At 35.9% G+C, this 18202-nt stretch overlaps 1 protein-coding gene across 2 annotated transcripts in view; it reads left to right on the top strand.

Annotated features, from left to right (window-relative positions):
• ARHGAP32 (Rho GTPase activating protein 32) overlaps positions 1-18202 on the top strand; it is a 229638-nt gene that overhangs the window by 13657 nt on the left and 197779 nt on the right. For both annotated transcript variants that reach the window (XM_030918530.1, XM_030918531.1), the window contains one exon: positions 10021-10129. In XM_030918530.1, coding sequence (XP_030774390.1) covers positions 10021-10129 — 109 coding nt within the window. The remainder of the gene's footprint in view (positions 1-10020; positions 10130-18202) is intronic.

The raw sequence follows: 18202 nt of genomic DNA on the forward strand, positions 1-18202 counted from the left end.
TACTCTAACTACTTTTTGGACCCATTAACTATCCCCACCAACCCCCCACTACACCCCCACCACCCTTCCCAGCCTCTGGTAACCATCCTTCTACTCTGCATCCGTGAGTTCAATTGTTTTGATTTTTAGATCACACAAATAAATGAGAACATGTGACATTTGTCTCTCTGTGCCTGGCTTATTTCACTTAACATAATGACCTCTAGCTCCAACCATGTTGTTGCAAATGACTAAATCTCATTTTTATGACTGAATAGTACTCCATTGGGTATAAGTACCACATTTTCTTTATCCATTCATCCATTGATGGACGCTTAGGTTGCTTTCAGATCTTGGCTATTGTGAACAGTGCTGCAAGAAAATTGGGAGTGCAGATCCTCTTCAGTAGACTGATTTCCTTTCTTTTGGGTATATGTCCAGCAGTGGGATGGCTAGATCATATGGTCGCTCTAGTTTTAGTTTTTTTGAGGAACCTCCAAACTTTTCTTCATAGTAGTTGCCTAATTTACATTCCTACCAACAATGTGTGAGGGTTCCCATTTCTTCACATTTTGCCAGCATTTCTTACTGCCTTTCTTTTGGATATAAGCCATTTTAACTGGGGTGAGATGATATCTCATTGTAGTTTTGATTTGCATTTCTCTGATGATCAGTGATGTTGAGCACTTTTTCCTGTACTTGTTTGCCATTTGTTGCTGTCTTTTGAGAAATGCCTGTTCAAATCTTTTGCCCATTTTTAAATTGGATTATTACATTTTTTTCTACAGAGTTGTTTGGGTTCCTTATATATTCTGGTTATTAATCCCTTCTCCCATGGGTAGTTTGCAAATATTTTCTCCCTTGCTGTGGGTTGTCTCTTCACTTGGTTGATTGTTTTCTTTGCTGTGTAGAAGTTTCTAAAATATTCTTTTAACACTAAGTATAACACTCACCCAACATACTCTCATCAGTGAATTTAATAGTGATCAGCAAAGTCTGATGTGAACCTCCCTTAATCTCAGAAAATTTCAGGCAGTAATGGCTAGCCATTAGGCTGTCCTCGTAATCTGCGAAATGGATCTGTCTTAACCATGAGGCATGCCAGTACAAGGCTTTCTTGGTATTTTAGTAATTAAGCCCTTTGGGATGGAGTCCAAGGTGGGCCTTTCTTGTATCTATCGGTATGAGTATTTTGATGTTCACGAAAGGCCCTAGAGTACAGAAACTATATAAACCTGTATAAAAGTTCCTGGTTATTAGGTTGTTTAATTAAAGTTAAAAAGTTTAAACCCAAACCTAATTTTTCTAACTCTTGCATTTCACTTCGGCACTAAACTCCCTTAAATAGTCAGTGGGACTTTCAAAAATAAATGGGAATCCCTGAAACATTTAAAGCTCTATTTATAAATTAGTCAATTTTCTTTTTTTTAAAAGTAAACATGTCAAGTGACTAGCTTGGCAAGGTAATAAGCAGAGCAAGCAAAACCTTCCCAGATACTTAATTTTGGAAGTTTCACTATACTTTTCTTTACATTAATGATTAATTTCCCTTTCCATGTTCTCATAATCATACATGTATTTTCTGTATTTGAAAATAAAATAATTTCTTTCACCCAGGTTTTCTCTCTCTCTCTCTCGTTCTCTCTCTCTTTCTGTGTATGTGTGTTTGTGTTTTAAATCATGGTTCTCTTTTCTCCTCTACTTCTCTCCCTCATAAAGTAAGATCTTTAGGAAACTTCAGCTCCCTCCTCTCAGTCTCATACTTCTGGATGAGACTTTTGAAACTCTTTTTCATCCATTCTGCCTCAGTTTAATGTTTTTTGTTTTTTCATTCAGATTTAATTATTTGTGTCATTGTTTAGTGTTCATGTTGCTTCTTCTCTGTATCACATTCTATCTTAATGTATCTGTTTTGAATCATTGTATTTGCTTGATGTCTTCAGTATTTTTGTTCAGTTAAGTTCTCTGGGTGATGTTCTCTGATTTCTTATACAAGTTTAAATACCAATCTGTTTTTTTCTTTTTCTTTGTAGGTAACATGTTCTTTTTGCCTGAATACTTGTTAAGAGTTTCTTTTTTATTGTTAGTTATGTATATTTTGTTATCAGTTCTTTAGTTTGGAACTTAGTGAGTTGTTTAGTTTGGAACTTAGTGACTTTCAGTCTACAGAGTCAAACCTTTGTGTTAGGGAAGAAATTTTGTTGTTTCCTGTTATTATTGCCTTTGCCTCTATTAAGTCCCCTTAATCTTTTCTTTTATGATGTATTTCTTTTTACATTTTACTTTGTGAATTGAAGTTTTTTTGTGCTTGTTCTCTTAGGGGCTCACTAATCTCATCTTCTTTTTTTAATTGTTCAGTTTGAGTAGAGAAATTATTTTTAAGGGTTCTTCACATATAGATGTAGAAACACAAGGTATTTGTATAATAATATTAGGTTATTTTCTTTCTTCTTGAGCTTTGGAGCTTTATTCATTCAGTGTACATGTTCTGTTTTATTCTGACTGTTCAGAACCTATCTTTTAACTGCTAAGCAAAATATCTGCGCTTCTTTGCCCTTTCCCCTACTGTGTTTTCTTCAGTAGCCCTGTGATGCATATGGCTCTGCCTTGCTTCTTTTAGGGGGCACACACCCACATTAGGAGCCCTAGTCCTTCTGGTCAGTTGTTACATTTCTTTACAGGATAATTTTCCAGTTTTTGTTAGTACCCTGGGGGCAAGCATCTCTCTTGTTGTGGAGAGGATGGGGTATAGCTCTTGAACTTCTGTTTTTCTCTTTAGGTCAGTATGATCCCACTTGCTTTTAAGTTTTTCAGTCTTTTTGTCTTTCAAAAGTATATCAAAGTCTGATCTCTGGCCTTCTGGTGCCATCCATACCATTCTGTTAAGGATTTATTTTTTCCTATTTAACTTAATGATTTTTGAGATACTTGGAGAGATTTGCTTCCTTACATATATGCAGTCTCGGATTGGCAGTCCACTGGGAAGTTTTTTTCATAGGTTTTGAGGGGAACTTCTCTGCAGGGAACATTCACTGAGGCAGAATCATGGTGCCTTTCATGCAATTTGGTGGGTCTTAGGAGTGTGAATGGCTGCTTCAGTGTTCTCTTCAGGCTGGCGAGTGGGGTCTTCCAGGAAAAAATAGTTTACCACATCTGGAATGACCAAGATATGGTCAAGCATTCCACTTTTCCTGTCTGCAAAACAGGGCTTCAAATAGTGTATCAAACAATAATTAGTGAAAAGATACAGTGGAAGAAAAAGTGCCACTTTCAAGAGCAACAAAGAAGATAAGATACCAGAAATAAACTTAACAACAAACTCTAAAACCTACATGATAAAAATGTAAGACATCATTGAAGAACATAAAAGAAGTTTGGAACAGTTGAGTAATATGCCTTGTTCATAACTGGAAATATACAGCACCATAAAGATGTTAGTTTAATTTATAAATTTAATGTGATGATAAGAATCCTTTTTAAAAAACTAAATTGATCTTGGCTAAATAATTTAACTAAGAAACTGTGTAGGAAAAAGAAAAAGAACAAGGGTAGTGGATATAGAGGACTTTTGCAACCAGATGTTGTAGTGTAAAGTCTTAGTCTCAGTAATTAAAACTCGTTGGTTATGGGACATGAAGAGAAGGTATTATGGTGTAGAATGGAAATCCTAGAAATATAACCACATTCGTAGGAACATTTAGGTATGGTAAAGATGACTTCTCAAAAGCTAATGGAGATAATATGTACTATTCAGTAAATAGTTTTGGAGAAACTGAATATTCACCCGTGGAAATAAAGAAAATAGGAATCCTACCTCATACCAAGGATGAATTACAAATTATCAAAGATTTAAATGTACTACATGAAAACATAAACATTTTTAAAGGAAGGCTGGGTGCAGTGACTCAGGCCTGTAATCCCAACATTTTGGGAGGCTAAAGTGGCAGGATCCCTTGAGGCCAGGAGTGTGAAACCAGCCTGGTCAACATAGCAAGACCCTGTCACTACAAAAGAAAAATTAAAAACTTAGTCTGGCATGGTGGTACATGCCTGTAGTCCCAGGTATTCAGGAGACTGAAGTGGGAGGATATCTTGAGCCTGGGAGTTTCAGGCTATAGTAAGCTATGATTACACCACTGCACTCCAGCCCTGGTGACAGAGCAAGACCCTGTCTCAAAACAAAACAAAACAAAAAAGTTAATAGAAAACATAGAGAATTAAAACAATTTTTTTCTATAATAGGAAGGCATTTTGAACTATGATTTAAAGCAGTTAAAAAAAAAAAAAAGCCATGAAGGAAAGGGTTGAGAAATGAGGCTACATAAAATATAAAACATCTACATTACAAAAAACAAAATAAGCAAGGACAAATGACAACCTGGGAAAAATACTTGGAACTCATTACAGATGAAGGATTAATCTTGATATACAAAGAACTAAAAATGGTTAAGAAAAAGTCCAACAACCCAATAGAAAAATGGGCTAATATATAAAAAGAATTTTTTTTACTGTTCAAAATTTGTTTTTCAGATAACTTGTACATATATAGAATGACATAGAAATGTATAAACTTATTATAGCATTGTTTGTAATAGCAATAGATTGGAAATAATTTATTCAAGTATCCATCAGCAGGGGATTAGTTAAATAAATTATGGAATAGCTACACAGGGGAACATTATATAGTTGTAAAAACATCAAAGAAGTTCTATGAATTGATATGGAAAGTCTCCAGGAAAAGTTAGAGGAAAACAAGGTATACAACAATGTGTAAACCGACTAAGAGCAGCATATTTACACGTTTCTTTTATACTCTGTGTGGATGTATTTTTTTCATTCATATGAATAATTTATGTGTGAATATATACAGCTATAGTAATAAAGTTTGGAAGAATATATAGGAAATTGATTACCTTGTCAGGTAGAGAATTTAATGGGTTGGAATTGGGCAGATTGGAGACAGGGATGGAAATAATTTTTCTTTATATACCTTTTTGATTTGCGTATGATTCAGTTGTAATACCTATGAAGAATTATAGTATATAAGACATTTTGAGTGGGAAGTGACCAAAACTGAATTCCAACTGGCTTCAGCAAACCTCTGTTCCATAGTCACCACCAATAAAATGTCCCCATCAGTGTTAGAGAGTTAGTTTCTTTATTTTCTAGGAATTCTGGGAGTATTAGAGTTTTATGTAAGTGATTATTAGTCCATATAGGCTAACCAGAACAGAGTTCCTGTATTTTAAGAGGCTGTGCAATCTAATTTATTAATATCCTCTGAAAGTAGGAAAATTTATTGCACTCTATGATAGCAGATAATAGCTTTTATCAGTTCCAGGCACACAGAATGCTGGTAGTCTCCAATTTATATTATCAGCCATGGGTAAAATGAATAGAGAACACCAAACTGAGCACTTAGGACATATCTCAAAGAGCTGTTCCCTCCAGTGGAATTGAGGCATATTTCTACACAGACAAACAAAAATTGACTACCAAACCAAATTCTCTGTTGCTGACAGAGAGTAGATATCAAAATGGTCTGACCATAAAATGGACTTCCAGCCATTGTTGCCACCAGTGGATAGTAACTGTTGCAGAACCGGAACCAAATCTGGCAAAGAACAAGAAATAAAAACAGATCAGAATAATAAAAAGAGAAAGACATGCTGCTTGGAATTTATTCCAGGGACCAAGAAAAGATATTCCTGGGAGTGAACAGTCCTTGAGGTGCAGTTCCTGGGCAATATGCTGTATTTGTCTTGAGAAAGAAATGTGCTTGGACTTCTCTGTGGAACTTCAACATTGTCAAGTGTAATTTTTCATAAGTTATGAGCAAGAATCTCATGCAAATAAAATGAATATATGACAGATATTTACATAATTTCTTAATGAGGAAAACAGCAAGATGATGAGGCTGGTTCCCATAATCTTTCAATTTGGGGGAAGTAGTTTTCTCTCCTATTTTTCATTTTCATTGAATGCATTCAGGTTTAAATCTGAAGATGTTTTACAGAAAACTCTGGTAAAAAATACAGCAGTAGGTTACTTAGGTTTTATGGTTGGCAGTCCTTAACTACAGCTTTTTTGTTAGATATGCAACTACAATCAAACACCTTAAGGATAAAATTTGTTCATAATTTTAAAAGCATATAACAAGAGTCAAATAAATGGATACTAAATTTCTTATGGAGTTGATTCATCATTACATGGCCCATAATGTATATAAATATAATTTTTACACCTCTTAAACTGTGTAACATTTACCAACAAACTTTTACACTTTGAGGCATAACACATGTAGTAAAGTCTACAAATCATAAATGTACAGCTTGATAAATTTATACATAATATATACCCAGATAATCACATCCCAATCAAGGTATAGATTATTTCTAGCACACCGCAAAACGCTTGTCCCTTCCAGTCAGTACTTCTCCCAAAGGTAACTATTATTTTGACTTCTGTCACAATAGATTAATTTAGCTTGAACTTAATGCCAATAGAATTATATAGCATGTACTCTAATGTCTGATTTCTGTTGCACGTTTATGACATTCATCTACCTTTTGCAAATTCCTTTTTATTTATGAGTAGTCTATTGTACAAAAAATATTAAAACTATGTATTGTATTGTTGATGTATTTTTTGCCTTAATAAATAATTGTATATAGTGATATATGTAAATACACTTGTTTTTTTACATATTGACCGTGTAAACCAGTGATCTTGCTAACTTATTTTAAATTGCTTATAGAGCCTTTTAGATTGTTTATTTACATGTCATGTCTTCAAATAAAGAAAAATGTTTTCCTTTTCAATTTTTACATTTTTTCTTGCTTTTTTCCCCAAGTGAATAAGACCTCAAGTACAGTGTTGAATAGAAGACCACATTCTTATCTTGTGCATGATCTCAGTGGGAAATCATTCAGTATTTCAGTGTTAAGTGTGATGCTTAGCTGTATTTGTGTTTTTCATTAATTTTCATTAAAATATTTTAAAGAATTTATGAATAGGTATTAAATTTTACCTATTGAAATTATATGTGATGGATTACATTTGTTGATTTGTGTATGTTGAACCAAGCTTGCATCCCAGGGATGAAGCCAACTTGATCGTGGTAGATAAGTTTTTTGATGTGCTGCTGGATTTTTTTTACTGCAATGTAGTTGAGAATTTAATTTAATCTTTTTAATGTTCACAGGCTTTCTGTTTATGGCTCCCTTTTTCTTATCTATATTGTAGATTCTCCATTTTTTTATTGATCAGACTTCTTCTAGAGATTGTTCATTTTATTAATCTTTTAAAGAATCAACCTTTGGCTTTGTTTTCTCTTTTATACACTTACTATCTATTTTATTGATTTGTTATTTAAACATTTTAAAATACTTTCCTTGAATTAATTTACTATTCTTTTTCTAGCTTCTTGTGATAGAAGCTTAGAAGTATTAATTTTTCCAGTTGTCTCATTTCCAGTAATATGCACTTAGAGCTATGAATTTTGCTAAACACCTCTTTAGTTGTATCCCACACATTTTCATCTATTGTATTTTCATTATCATTCACATAAAAAGACTTTCTAATTTCCATTGTGGTTTTTGTATTTGATTTATGAGTTATTCAGTATTGTGTTTCTTAATTTCCAAACACTTAGAGGAATTTCTAGTTATCTTTCAGTCATTGATTTTTAGTGCAGTACTGTGGTGGTCACAAAACGTGATTCATGATTTAAATTTTTTGCAATTTGTTGAGACTTGGTCTTCTAGCATTTAGTCTATTTGTTGTTTCATATACGCTGGAAAAGAATGTGAAAGAAAAAAAAGAGTTTTGTAGTTGCTGAGTTTAGTGTCCTGTGTTAGGTTCACATTGGAAAACTGAATTGTTCAAGTTATATACTTACGGTTTTGTCTGCTTATTCTATCAGCCATTAAAAAATTTAAAAAATTCTCTGGCTGCTTTTAAGAATTTCTCTTTGTGTTTGGTTTTTAGCAGTTTGACTGTAATTTACCTATGGTTTTAATTTTTTAAAATTCTGCTTGAGATTTATAGAATTTCTTTGAATCCTTAGTTTGATGATTTCATCAGTTTTGAAAACTTTTTAGCATTCATTTTCAAATATTGCTTTTGTTATATTCTCTTTTTTAAAAAAATTATCTCCCTTATCTCTGTCATCAATTTAGACATATTTGAGATCTTTTTTTTAAACCAGGTCTCTCATCCTGTATACTATTTTGTGTGTTTTCTGTTCCTTTTTTCTCTGTGTTCTTCAATGTGGATATTTTCTACTGAACTATGTTCCAGTTCACTAACCCTCTCTTTAGCTATGTTTATTGTTCCACTAAACTTGTCTAGTTTGTTCTTAATTTCAGATACTGTATTTTTCAGTTTTAGAATAAACATTTGATTGTATGGATTCCAATTCTCTGTTGAAATTCATCATTTCTCTCCTATTTTTTACTTTCATTCAATTGAATGTGTAAATCATAAATGTTTTTAGCAACTTGATAAAAACTTACCTAAATTCTTATGTATCCCTCTTCACCCCATACTGTGTTCCAGAAAAGTAACTGCTTGTCATCCATCTAATCGCAGAGAGGCTTGTGTTTCCATAGTGTTTAAACTAGTTGGTTGCCCTGAGACCTCAGTTTTCTGTTGTGTCCTAGAGAAGTTAGGATTTCCAGATTATCTTTTTTTTTTTTTTTTATTTATTAATACTAGGCTAGGAGTGATGCTGTTTACAACTTTTTGCATTATAGGCAGAAAAGCACAAATGCCATTTGAAAGTCTCTTTCTGATAATGCTAAGATCTGAATGAAATGTGAGTCTTTCTGGTTTGACTTTTTTTTCTCAATTTTCACTAGTTCTTGTTTTTTTTTTGAGTGTGCCTCGTAATGTTTATTGGGTACTAGATAATGTGGATGAAAGATCTGCAGAGAGTCTGGAGAATGTTTTTTCCTCCAAAGACAGTTAATTTTCTTTCCCGTACTTCTGATTCTGTCAAGGCTTGGTTTGGGGCTTTGTTAGAATTTTTCTGTTGCTATTTTGTCCATACTCTTTAGGCGTGGCTTTTTTAGAATCACATCTAAGAGCTCGGGTTTTTCAGTGCTCCTCCATCTTGGCAGTGCTTGCTTGCCAGTCCATCTCCTCAACATTAATGGGCTGCTAAAATGTCTACTTGCCTCTTTACTTGGTTTGGTTTGTTTTGGGTTTCTTGGCATCCTGTCCTACATATTTGTAAGCTTAGGAATCAGTTAATAATTTGAGGTGAATTTTGCTGTAGATTTCTGGGCTCTTTCTTTGTAGGTCTTTTTTGGAGGTATTTTGCCTCCTGAATTCCTCCCTGCTTTGGTAATCCCAGCCTCCAACCTCTGCCTTCTCATCCCACTAAGATTACAGTTATTATCTTGGTCTCTATTTCCCATGATTGATTTGAAAAATTATCTTATACAAAAAGAAGGATTAAATGTGGAATTTGCTTGATTGGGCTTTTCTTCTCTCAAAGTTTGTAGCCCTGGAAGTCCCATCTGTATTGGTTGCTTTCTGTTGCCTTCAGATAAGCTGTTTTATATGTTTTGCCCAGCATTCATAGTTGTTCTCATTGAAAATGCTTATTTGTTGCACTCTGCTCCATTGATTGGAACCAGAAATACCATGTCTCTTGTTTTTTCTGAAATGATACCAATGCTTAGCACAGTTCTGTAAATATTGATTCAGAGTAACTAATTGTTGTTGCAAATCTTTTCAAGGTTCAAATTGTGTTGAACTGATAAAAATCAGTTTTTATATAATAATCATGGACCATAAAAGGTTAACTAGCTATAAACCTTATTTTATCTTCTGGAATAAAAGCAGGTGTTTGGTACATTAGGAGAGACCTCTGAAAGCCAGAGTAGAAATAAAGGATCACTGCTATTCACTTAAGCTCTTTTAGCTAAACTTCAAATCTGACTTGTAGTTTTTCTGCTCTTTCAGTTGTGATCATTGGAAGGCTTTCATAGAATTGGAAATTCTTATCTGAATCTTTCATGTTTTGATCTCTAGGAAGATGAAGTCCTCAGTACATTCTGAAGAAGATGATTTTGTTCCAGAGCTACATAGAAATGTACACCCTCGAGAGCGACCTGATTGGGAAGAAACTCTTAGCGCAATGGTAAATCAGTTTTATACAATTGTTCATATATACATATATATGTATATATAGCACTTATATAAGGAAAAGGAACTGAGGACACATTACACAAATTTTGTTGCTTTGTTCATTTATTCAGGAAATATTTATTGAGTGAATACTGTATATTTGGCACTGTTGTAGAGTCTGTGGGCAGAGTAATAGGGTTACAGAGTGGTAAAAATACAGTGTGAAAGGATAGGTGCTAATTATATAGAGTAGTCACAGATGGCCTCTGTGGGAAGATGAGGTTTGATCAAAGACCTGAAGGAAGTGAGGGAGCGAGTAGCGTGTTGATCTGAAAACACATCATTTTAGGGCAATGGAAGAACAAGTTACAGGCTATGGCATAGGATTAGAGAACAAGTTGGAAGAAACACAAATAGCATAGTGTGGCTGAAACTGGATGAGAAAGAAATGAGGTCAGAGAAGTGGTTTGGGTGGGTGGAAAGCAGATCATGCAGTTTCTAGTACTTTATTGATGAAGACTTTGGCTTTTTATGCTGAGTGAGATGGGAAACCATTGGAGGATTTTTGGCTGAGCAGTGGCACAGTCTTACTTAAAATGTTAAGTCTCAGGTTACTGTGAGTAGCAGGAGGCAAAAGAGGAAGTAAAGAGAATCTGTGTGTTATAATTAGTAGGTAAATAGTGATGGTAGCTTGAACCAGGACGATAGAGAGAATTGGTTAGATGCTATAGTTTTACTGATAAAGCCAGCCGTTTTGTCAATGAATGGGTAATAAGAGTATGAGATAAAGATATATTAAGAACGGCTTCAAGTTTTTTGGCTTCGTCAACCTGAAGGATGGAATTTATAGTACTGAGATGATGGAAAAGAAGTTTTTGTTGGGGGATAGGTGGAAAAATCAGCAGTGTAGTTTTTCACATGATACATTTTAGATACTCATTTAGTTTATTAAAACTTTTTGTAACAGGTCTATTAATAAGAATGAAGAAATTCTTCTGTTGTGGGAGAGGACATTTTACTTAACTGGTTAAGAGTCAGCATTCTCTGTCAAAATAAAATGCAAATGTTCATCTATCGACTCTGATCTGTAATGATATTTTACTTATTTCATTTTTGAAAATGTCTTTCACTCAAATAGGCACAGCAAATATGACATAAATTCACAAACATTTTAATTGAACATATTTGTCACTAGGAAGGCATTTATAGAGTTCTGTTAGATTCTCTTCTTGATACTTGCCTTTTAGCATGTTATTACATTTTCTATTAATCAATTCCAATTAAAGATTAGGTGGAAGTTGCACAGTTAAATGGAATCTGCAGTATGGAAATTTACTTTGCATTTGCATGTGATCTGAAAAACCCTACTGGACCTGTACTTTGAGCTCAGAAAAAAATATTCACCCATTTGTATGGGAATGGCAATCTCTCTTCTTATTTTAATATTTGATAGTTTGGGATGCATGGACAGTAGCTTGTGATTACTTGTGATTCTCAGAATACTAGTTGTCATTAAGATGACTTTATTGTCAGTGTTTGTTGTATATAAGCTATGTTTTCTCTTGTAATTGTACATTAAGTTCGCCAAGAAATACCATCAAGTCTGCAGTAAAAACTAATTAGCAAAGTCATGTAGTGTTCCATAATAGATGTCAAAATATGTATATCTAAAGCCTTTTTGTATTCTACACATATTTTTACCAAAATTGGTTATAATATATCTTAGTACATTCCGCTTCAGGTTGTACTGAATTAATGTTTGCTCAAGTTATGTGAGAATATTCTTGCCTGTAGTTGTCCCATGCAGACTGTTCATAGGAGCTAATTCTTCACCCACTTCACACTCAACATTGACTCCTCAACAACAATAGCAATATTGGTTCCATTTTTTGACTTATCAAGAGTCAAGGAAAACCACCTATAATCATTTTCCTTCTTTAAGTGACTATTGATTTGTTTCCAGTGTCCTCAACTTTTAAAAAATATTATTATTATGTGTAATTTATTTTAGATTTTTTAAATTATACTTTTAAGTTCTGGAGTACATGTGCAGAACATGCAGGTTTGTTACATAGGTATACATGTGCCATGGTGGTTTGCTGCACCCATCAACCTGTCATCTTCATTAGGTATTTCTCCTAATACTATCCTTCCCCTAGCCCCCAACCCCGTGACAGGCCCCGGTGTGTAATGTTCCCCTCACTGTGTCCATGTGTTCTCATTGTTCAACTCCCACTTACGAGTGAGAACATGCAGTGTTTGGTTTTCTGTTCCTGTGTTACTTTGCTGAGAATGATGGTTTCTAGAGTCATCCATATCCCTGCAAAGGACATGAACTCATCTTTTTTTATGGTTGCACAGTATTCCATGGTGTATATGTGCCACATTTTTTTTATCCAGTCTATCATTGATGGGCATTTGGGTTGGTTCCAAGTCTTTGCTATTGTGAACAGTGTTGCAGTAAGTGTATGTGTGTATTTGTCTTTATAGCAGAATGATTTATAATCCTTTGGGTATATACTCAGTAATGGGATTGCTGAGTTAAATGGTATTTCTGTTTCTAGATCCTTGAGGAGTCGCCACACTGTCGTCCACAATGCTTGAACTAATTTACACTCACACCAACAGTGTAAAAGTGTTCCTATTTCTCCACATCCTTTCCAGCATCTGTTGTTTCCTGACTTTTTAATGATCGCCATTCTAACTAGCATGAGGTAGTACCTCATTGTGGTATTTTGATTTGCATTTCTCTAATGACCAGTGATGATCTTTTTCATATGTTTGCTGGCCACGTAAATGTCTTCTTTTGAGAAGTGTCTGTTCATATCCTTCGCTTTTTGATGGTTTTTTTTTTTTTTCTTGTAAATTTGTTTAAGTTCCTTGTAGATTCTGGATATTAGCCCTTTGTCAGATAGATAGATTGCAAAAATTTTCTCCCTTTCTGTAGGTTGCTTGTTCACTCTGATGATAGTTTCTTTTGCTGTGGAGAAGGTCTTCAGTTAAATTAGATCCCATTTGTCAATTTTGGCTTTTTTTTTGCCATTGCTTTTGGTGTTTTAGTCATGAAGTCTTTGCACATGGCTATGTCCTGAATGGTATTGCCTAGGTTTTCTTCTAGAGTTTTTATGGTTTTAGATCTTATATTTAAGTCTTTAATTCATTTTGAGTTAATTTTTGTATAAGGTGTAAGGAAGGGGTCCAGTTTCAATTTTCTGCGTATGGCTGGCCAGTTTTCAAAACACCATTTATTAAATAGGGAATCCTTTCCCTATTGCTTGTTTTTGTCAGGTTTGTCAAAGATCAGAGGGTTGTAAATGTGTTGCATTATTTGAGGTTTCTGTTCTGTTCCATTGGTCTATATATCTGTTTTGGCACCAGTACCGTGCTCTTTTGGTTACTCTAGCCTTGGAGTATAGTTTGAAGTCCCCTATTGCTTGTTTTTGTCAGGTTTGTCAAAGATCAGAGGGTTGTAAATGTGTTGCATTATTTGAGGTTTCTGTTCTGTTCCATTGGTCTATATATCTGTTTTGGCACCAGTACCGTGCTCTTTTGGTTACTCTAGCCTTGGAGTATAGTTTGAAGTCAGGTAGTGTGATGCCTCCAACTTTGTTCGTTTTGCTTAGGATTATCTTGGCTATACAGGCTCTTTTTTTTAGTTCCATATTAAATTTAAGGTAGCTTTTTCTAATTCTGTGAAGAAAGTCAGTGGTAGCTTGATGGGGGATAACATTAAATCTATAAATTACTTCGGGCAGTATGGCCATTTTCACAATATAGATTCTTCCTATCCATGAGCATGAATGTTCTTCCATTTGTTTGTGTCCTCTCTTATTTCCTTGAGCAGTGCTTTGTAGTTCTCCTTGAAGAGGTCATTCACATCCCTTGTAAGTATTTTATTCTTGTTGTAGGTATTTTATTCTCATAGTATCATCATCCTAGGTATTTTATCATCCTAGGTATTTTATTCTCTTTTAGCCATTGTGAGTGGGAGTTCATTCATGATTTGGCTCTCTGTTTGTCTGTTATTGGTGTATAGGAATGCTTGTGATTTTTGCACATTGATTTTGTATCCTGAGACTTCACTGAAGTTACTGATCAGTTTAAGGAGATTTTGGGTTGAGATGATGGGGTTTTTTAAATATACAGTCACGTCATCTGCAAATAGAGGCAGTTTGACCTCCCCTCTTCCTATTTGAATACCCTTTATTTCTTTCCCTTGCCTGATATCCCTGGCCAGAATTTCTAGTACTGTGTTGAATAGGAGTGATGAGGGAGGGCATCCTTGTCTTTTGCTGGTTTTCAATGGGAATGCTTCCAGCTTTTGCCCATTCAGCATGATATTGTCTGTGGGTTTGTCATAAATAGCTCTTATTATTTTGAGATATGTTCCATCAATACCTAGTTTATTGAGAGTTTTTAGCGTGAAAGGGTGTTGAATTTTATCAGAGGTATTTTCTGCATCTATTGAGATAATTGTGGTTTTTGTCATTGGTTCTGTTTATGTCATTGGTTCTCTTTTGTTATTGGTTCTGTTGTGATGGATTATGCTTATTGATTTGCGTATGTTGAACCATCCTTGTATCCCAGGGTTGAAGCCGACTTGATTGTGGTGTATAAGCTTTTTGATGTGCTCCTGGATTCGGTTTGCCAGTATTTTATTGAGGATTTTCACATTGATGTTCATCAGGGATATTGGCCTGAAATTTTTTTTTTGTTGTGTCTCTGCCAGGTTTTGGTATCAGGATAATGCCAGGCTCATAAAATGAGTTAAGGACGAGTCCTTCTTTTTCAGTTGTTTGGAATAGTTTCAGAAGGAATGGTACCAGCTTCTCTTTGTACCTCTAGTAGAATTTGGCTGTGAATCCCATCTGGTCCTGGGCTTTTTTTTTTTTTGGTTGGTAGGCTGTTAATTACTGCCTCAATTTCAGAACTTGTTATTGGTCTATTCAGGGATTCGACTTCTTCCTGGTTTAGTCTTGGGAAGGTGTATGTGTCCAGGAATTTATCCATTTCTTCTGGATTTTCTAGTTTATTTGTGTGGAGGTGTTTATAGTATTCTCTGATTGTAGTTTATGTTTCTGTGGGATCAGTGGTAATATCCCCTTTATTATTTTTTATTGTGTCTATTTTATTCTTCTCTCTTTTCTTCTTTATTAGACTGGCTAGCAGTCTATCCGTTTTGTTAATCTTTTCAAGAAACTAGCTCCTGGATTCATGGATTTTTTTAAAGGGTGTTTTTGTGTCTCTGTCTCCTTCAGTTCTGCTCCTCTCTTACTTATTTCTTGTCTTCTATTAGATCTTGAATTTGTTTGCTCTTGCTTCTCTAGTTCTCTTAAACTGTGATGTTAGGCTACCAATTTTTCCCACTTTATCCTGTGGTCATTAATGCTGTAAATTTCCCTCTAAACACTGCGTTAACTTGTCCCAGAGATTCTGGTACGTTGTGTCTTTGTTCTCATTGGTTTCAAAGAACTTATTTCTGCCTTAATTGTGTTATTTACCCAGTAGTCATTCAGGTGCAGTTTGTTCATTTTCCATGTAGTTTGTGTGGTTTTGAGTGAGTTTCTTAATGCTCAGTTTTATTTTGATTGCCTGTTGTCTGAGAGACTGTTGTGATTTCCATTCCTTTGCATTTGCTGAGGAGTGTTCTACTTCCAATTATGTGGTCATTTTTAGAATAAATGCGATATGGGTGCTGACAAGAATGTATAGTCTGTTGATTTGGGGGTGGAGAGTTCTGTAGATGTCTGTTAGGTCCGTTTCATCCAGAGCTGAGTTCAAGTCCTGAATATCCTTGTTAATTTTCTGTCTTGGTGATCTGTCTAACATTGACAGTGGGGTGTTAACGTCTCCCACTATTATTGTGTAGGAGTCTAAGTCTCTTTGTAGGTCTCTAAAAACTTGCTTTATGCATCTGATGCTCCTGGGGTTTGTGTGTGGACATCCTTTTTGTTGATGTTGATGCTATTCCTTTCTGTTTGTTAGTTTTCCTTCTAATTGTGAGGTCCCTCTGCTCCAGGTTTGCTGGAGTTTTCTGTAGGTCCACTACAGACCCTGTTTGCCTGGGTATCACCAGCAGAAACTGCAGAACATCAGAGATTGCTGTGTATTCCTTTCTCTGGAAGCTTCGTCCCAGAGGGGCATCTGCCAGATGCCAGCTAGAGCTCTCCTGCATGAGGTGTCTGTCGACCACTGTTGGGGGAGGTATTTCTCAGTCAGGAGGCATGGGGGTTCAGGAACTCACTTGAGGAGGCAGTCTGTCCCTTAGCAGAGCTCCAGCGCTGTGCTGGGAGATCCGCTGCTCTCTTCAGAGTCAGCAGGCCGGAACATTTATGTCTGATGAAGCTGCGCCCACAGCCCCACCTTCTCCCAGGTACTCTGTCCCCTGGAGATGGGAGTTTTATCTATAAGCCGCTGACTGGGGCTGCTGCCTTTCTTTCAGACATGTCCTGCCTAGAGAGGCAGTCTGGCTGCAGTGGCTTTGTGGCTCTGTGGTTGGCTCTGCCCAGTCCCAACTTCCTGGTGGCTTTGTTTACACTGTGAGGGGTAACTGCCTATTCAAGCCTCAGTAACGGTGGACGCCTCTCCACCTACCAAGCTCGAGCATCCCAGGTCGACTTCAGACTGCTCTGCTGGCAGCGAGAATTTCAAGGCAGTGGATCTTAGCTTGCTGGGCTCCTTGGGAGTGGGATTGGCTAAGCTAGACCACTTGGCTCCCTGGCTTTAGCCTCCTTTCCAGGGGAGGGAATGGTTCTGTCTTGCTGGCGTTCCACACGCCACTGGGGTATGAAAAAAATACTCCTGCAGCTAGCTTGGTGTCTGCCCAAATGGCTGCCCAGTTTTGTGCTTGAAACCAAGGCCCTGGTGGCATAATCACCTGAGGGAATCTCCTGACCTGCAGGTTGTGAAGACCATGTGAAAAGCGTAGTATCTGGGTCGGAATGCACCCTTTCTCACAGCACAGTCCCTCACATCTTCCCTGGGCTAAGGGAGGGAATTCCCTGGCCCGTTGTCCCTCCCAGGTGAGACAACGCCCCAGTCTGCTTCAGCTGGCCCTCTGTGGGCTGCACTCACTGTCCAAACCAGTCCCGGTGGGATGGGTCGGGTCCTGCAGTTGTAAATGCAGAGATCACCCGCCTTCTGCATTGATCTCACTGGAAGCTACAGACTGGAGCTGTTCCTATTCGGCCATCTTGCCAGCCACCTCCCAGTGTCCTCAATCAACTCTTTAAGCAACTATTCTCACCAGTAGGTTTAAACCAGTTTGTTTTTTTCGACACATTTCTTTCACTGCTGCAATCAAATATGATTTGATAAACCCACCATTGGTAAATGACTTTCCTTGCTTGCTGATAAATGAACTACTAGGAAATGTACTTAGGTTGCAGTCTTGTTCTTTTTGTGAAGAAATTCTGTGTGGTGATGTACTCAGTTTTAGAATTTTCTAATTTTTCAGAGTGTTGCTCTCCTGTGAGTTGAGAATATTGTGATGAGTGCTTAGTTTGGTAATGTCAATATATATTCCATTATTTTAGCACAGCTGTGGTGTCATTGTATGATAAACACAGTGTTTTGCAATCTAATTTGATAACAAAATAATAGATATTCACCTGTGCCTTAAATGTATGACACTCAAAGTATACCTCTCTCTTTTCTTATTTTTATTCCTATGTATATGTATTGGTAATTTAAAAAAATGTGGTATGATAATACATGTGGCAATTGAAATGCTGTTCAGTTATAATTTGATAATGTGATTTATAGTGTGCCACGCAGCAGTGGGAATTGATAGGAGAGCCACATATGGTCTTTTTTGCAGCTATTCACCTTTGCCATTGTATTGTGAAAACAGCTGTAAATAATCTGTAACAAATGAGTGTGACAGTGTTCCAATAAAACTTTATTTCTGTATACCAATGTTTGAGTTCCATGTAGTTTTCAAATGTCAGTGGTCATTCTGTTTTTTGACTTTTCCCCCAAACATTTAGAAATGTAAAAAGTACTTTTAGCTCAAGGGCTATACAAAATAGGTGATGAACTGGATTGACTCTTGATTTTCAAATCCTTCTTTATCATACAATTTTTA

The sequence above is a fragment of the Rhinopithecus roxellana genome, chromosome 15, assembly GCF_007565055.1.
Source record: "Rhinopithecus roxellana isolate Shanxi Qingling chromosome 15, ASM756505v1, whole genome shotgun sequence".
NCBI classification, from domain to species: domain Eukaryota; kingdom Metazoa; phylum Chordata; class Mammalia; order Primates; family Cercopithecidae; genus Rhinopithecus; species Rhinopithecus roxellana.